The sequence below is a fragment of the Poecilia reticulata genome, linkage group LG8, assembly GCF_000633615.1.
Source record: "Poecilia reticulata strain Guanapo linkage group LG8, Guppy_female_1.0+MT, whole genome shotgun sequence".
In the NCBI taxonomy this organism is placed as follows: domain Eukaryota; kingdom Metazoa; phylum Chordata; class Actinopteri; order Cyprinodontiformes; family Poeciliidae; genus Poecilia; species Poecilia reticulata.
Genome location: NC_024338.1, coordinates 19,003,147 through 19,006,971, shown reverse-complemented (window position 1 = coordinate 19,006,971; position 3,825 = coordinate 19,003,147). Strand labels below are relative to the sequence as shown.

At 41.8% G+C, this 3,825-nt stretch overlaps 1 protein-coding gene across 1 annotated transcript in view; it reads right to left on the bottom strand.

Annotated features, from left to right (window-relative positions):
* LOC103469013 (nucleoside diphosphate kinase B-like) overlaps nucleotides 1-2,605 on the bottom strand; it is a 4,651-nt gene extending 2,046 nt beyond the window's left edge. Inside the window, exons 1-3 of the mRNA XM_008416462.1 lie at nucleotides 2,497-2,605; nucleotides 1,208-1,338; nucleotides 272-373 (exon numbers count right to left, since the gene is read on the bottom strand). Coding sequence (XP_008414684.1) covers nucleotides 272-373; nucleotides 1,208-1,324 — 219 coding nt within the window. The 5' untranslated portion in view covers nucleotides 1,325-1,338; nucleotides 2,497-2,605. The remainder of the gene's footprint in view (nucleotides 1-271; nucleotides 374-1,207; nucleotides 1,339-2,496) is intronic.
* Nucleotides 2,606-3,825: the final 1,220 nt, after the last annotated feature.

Genomic DNA, 3,825 nt, shown 5'->3' with positions numbered 1-3,825 from the left:
GACAAGCAGCTATCCTCTGTGTCTCCATGGTAACTCTCTATGGACAAGCAGCTATCCTCTGTGTCTCCATGGTAACTCTCTGTGGACAAGCAGCTGTTCTCTGTGTCTCCATGGCAACACTCTGTGGACAAGCAGCTGTCCTCCGAGTCTCAGCTTCCTGTTGGACTGAAGCAGCTGAGGCCTTGAGGACCAGCAGGTGTCAAGAGGTCGCTGACGCAAACGGAAAAACAAAGCAGGAAGTTATGTGCGGCCATGTTTGTGTTGGCGTTACCATGGCGAAGACTGGTCCGGAGGACATGTATTTGCAGAGTCCTGCGTAGAAAGGCATGTCCTTCAGGTCCAGGTAGTGCTTCTTCATGTGGTCCTCAGAGGCCTGCGCACAGAGCAGGGAGAGATATGCATGAAACGCAAGCAAAAAGTAAGTACACCCTGCTGATCACACACGATTGAAGACATTAATTAACCAATCAGCATCAGTTTTACTGCTCTGGAGCAGAAAGGTGAGGTAAAAATCAGAGAAGCAACTTGAGCTGCTCGTCAATCTGCACTGAAAAACATTTCCTACCAAATATTTTTGATCTCATTTCTACTACAAATGTTAGTACACTTAAAATGAGACAAACGTAGCTTTTCAGCAAGATAAATGAGCTTCTTTTAAGTCAAAAATCTTTAATATCGATAAAAAATTACTTATAAGAAAATGTCCAGTTATGAGTGAAATAATCTGCCGGTGGAACTAACACTTAAAAAAATAATATTAATATTCTTAAGACAAGCTCCTATGTGTTGCTGAAATGCTACTTTTAAATCAAATACTTTTGGTTTAGTTTTTAGCACTAATATCTTAGTGCACTTGAAATAAGACAAAACTAACTTAGAAGTAACTTCAGCAAAACACTGGAGATTGCTTTAAGTCAATAATTCCTTAATATTGATTAAAAACTCTAGAATGTAAGTCGATGAGTAAATGTGTCCCTAGTTACCATGACAACAGAAACCAGAAAGCTTGGAAAAGATGATCACTTTGTGCTGCATCTAACATTTTTATCAGTAGATCTTAATTTAAAAGTTTGTTAACATGAATTTATTTTTGTATTTTAGTTGGAAGGGCTGCATGAAATCAATGACCCCATGACCCCACGCAGACAAACTGCTGCTGATCAGGGGTGTACTTAGTTTTCCTCCTGGTCGTCGTTTTGTTTCTCACCTGGACGAATTTGGCAGCGACCAGCTTGTAGCCTCTTGTCTCGAAGCGCTTGATGATCTCACCACACAGTCCTCTCTGGACGCCATCAGGCTTCACAGCGATGAAGGTACGCTCCATGTCTGCTGAGGAGGCTGCAGAGAAACACGCATCTCATTTATTCACACCTGAAAACCTTCATGTGAGGGATAAACGGGGTTAATACGACACAATGTGCTAAAAAAAACTATGAAAAAAGAGAAGAAACAAAAACAGAAGAAACTCTTAGAGCCACTGTAGAAAGAAACAAAGGAGTAAAGTTACTCCTCCCTTTTCCTAGACAATCAAACTGGACCCGAATCTCAGAACGAGCAAAAACGTAATGAGTCTGGAATAAAAACCCATCATAGATCCATCCTCCTCAGAAACCTGACCCAGTTTTCGATCCGCTTTCTGGTTCTGTCTGGACCCAGAAACTCGTTGCTAATTTTACAGTTGCTGGTATTTGTTGTCGTGACTTTGGCAGCAGCTGAGGGTCGGAGAGAGAGGCTCCCAGTTTAACCTCCTCCTGGGTATTATTAGGATCCCAGTTTGGGTTCTGCTGACCCTTCAGACGGGGACCAGATGAAACCAGAAACTGGGCAGAACAGAACCGGTTCCAGGCAGGAGAAACAAACAGGACTGGGGAAATTAAAACTCGCTCTGAGCCACAAAGGTTACGAAACTTTTGTAAAAACCTTTAAAATATCTGATAGACATTTTAAAGAGCCGCCATTTTATTTCTGTTTTTAGGTTTTAAAACGAAGAGAAACATCAAACATTTACAGAAACATTCATGTTTCTACCGGATTTAGATGTTTGATGTTTTAGATGAGATTTGTGACATTCTGATGTAGAAACTTAACAAAAAAGACGAAGAAGAATCCAGAACCAGAACCAAATCATCTTCTGCTGAAGGATCTGTCTTCTGGGATTTTGGGAAATTTTCCGGAACTATTCTTTCAAATCAAATCAAATAAAAACTCTTGAGATGAATGAATGAATGCATGAATTTTGCATGTTGGACAAAAAAAATGTTCAGAGATTCTGCAGCATAAAGCTCCGAACTTTCCAGACTTTCTCCGCCTGATCCGAACCAGAATCTAAAAACATTTTTCTGCAAATATAATTAAGAATTTCTGTACAAACGGAGGGAAAACGCTTCATGCAACAGAGTTTTAATGAAGCTGAAAACCTGCAGGACGCAGCGGTTCGGGTCCAGTTCAAATGTTTCTGCAGGGTCCGAACCCTCACAGACCGGGTCCGATATCTACCTGAGTTCTGGGACTTGAGGAGAACTTGTGAAGTTGAGTTGCCGGCGGCTGGGATGCGACACCGAGGCCGAAGACCCGAACAGCGGCTCTATATGGCGGCCGAACCGCGGGCGGGCGGGGTGAGGGCGGGGCCGGCCCGTGGGCTCGGTTCTGAATCGCTGGAAGCCGCTGACGGATCCCTCATTTGTGCATGTTTGTCTGTCACTGACTGGACCGTTTTAGAAGCTGTTGTCAAAGATCCAAAAGCTGCAAACGGAGAAAGAGAAAAAAGAAAATATTCTCCAAATTTCTTAACATTGAAGTAAGAAATCCGTGATTTTTAAAATTATCTTTAAAAAATGAATAAATAAAATAAATATTTAAAAATAAACCATGTGGATGTAGATGAAACTAATCACGAAACTTCTGAAAACTTTTATAAAGTCTCTGAGCTTTCTATGGATTCTGTTTTTTATGAAAAACAATTTATTTTATCTGCAGTTAAAATATTTATGATTATATTTCTAATCGTGTTTCTAATAAACTTTTGCTTGGTTTACACGTGGAATTAGCATTTCGTGCTCAGAATATTATCTTTTCGTTACACGTTAATTAGTGGTTAATTAGTGGTTAATTAGTGAGTTTAGTTGCTCCATAGAGTCACAAACAGGATGGAGGATGGAGCTGAAACTGAAAAATCTCTGAGGGAAAACATGGCAGCTTTCTTTCAGCCAGCTGGCTGTCAGTGTAGGGGCGCAGCTAGATATTTTCTGAGGTGTATGCAGACGCATTAAAGGGGTTTTCAATGCACAAACAGCTGTTGAACACAGAAAATGAGCTAGAATAATTATCCCGCCATCTTCTGGCGCCCGCCAGATTGGCGCCCTGCAACAGATGTTTGATGACATACCGAAGAAGAACTTTATTTAAAAAAATAACTTTAAACTATCGGAACCAAGAAAAACTAAAAGTATAAAATGATTAAATATGTGGACAGTTTTTGAGTTTGTCAAGAGTGTAAACACTACACTACCCATAATTCAATGCTCCCCGTCGCTGTGGTGGTGACTGATCAGAATCTAAATCTGCGGGTTAAACTGGGAGCAGAACCAGAATCCAGACCCAGATGAGGGGAAGCGCGGTGCCGGCTCTCGCCTGATAAATATATCAGTCCTTCACCCTTCCCCCAAATTTCCCACTAAATATAAACCTTCTCCTTATCAGGGATGGAAAGCAGACTCCTCTCATGGAGGGGGGCAGGGTGAGGTTCTGTCCACTCTGCAGCCCTGCATGCTGGGGAGGTTCGGTGGGTGTGGAGGGGGTCCAATCAGGTCAAACCAAACATGCCCC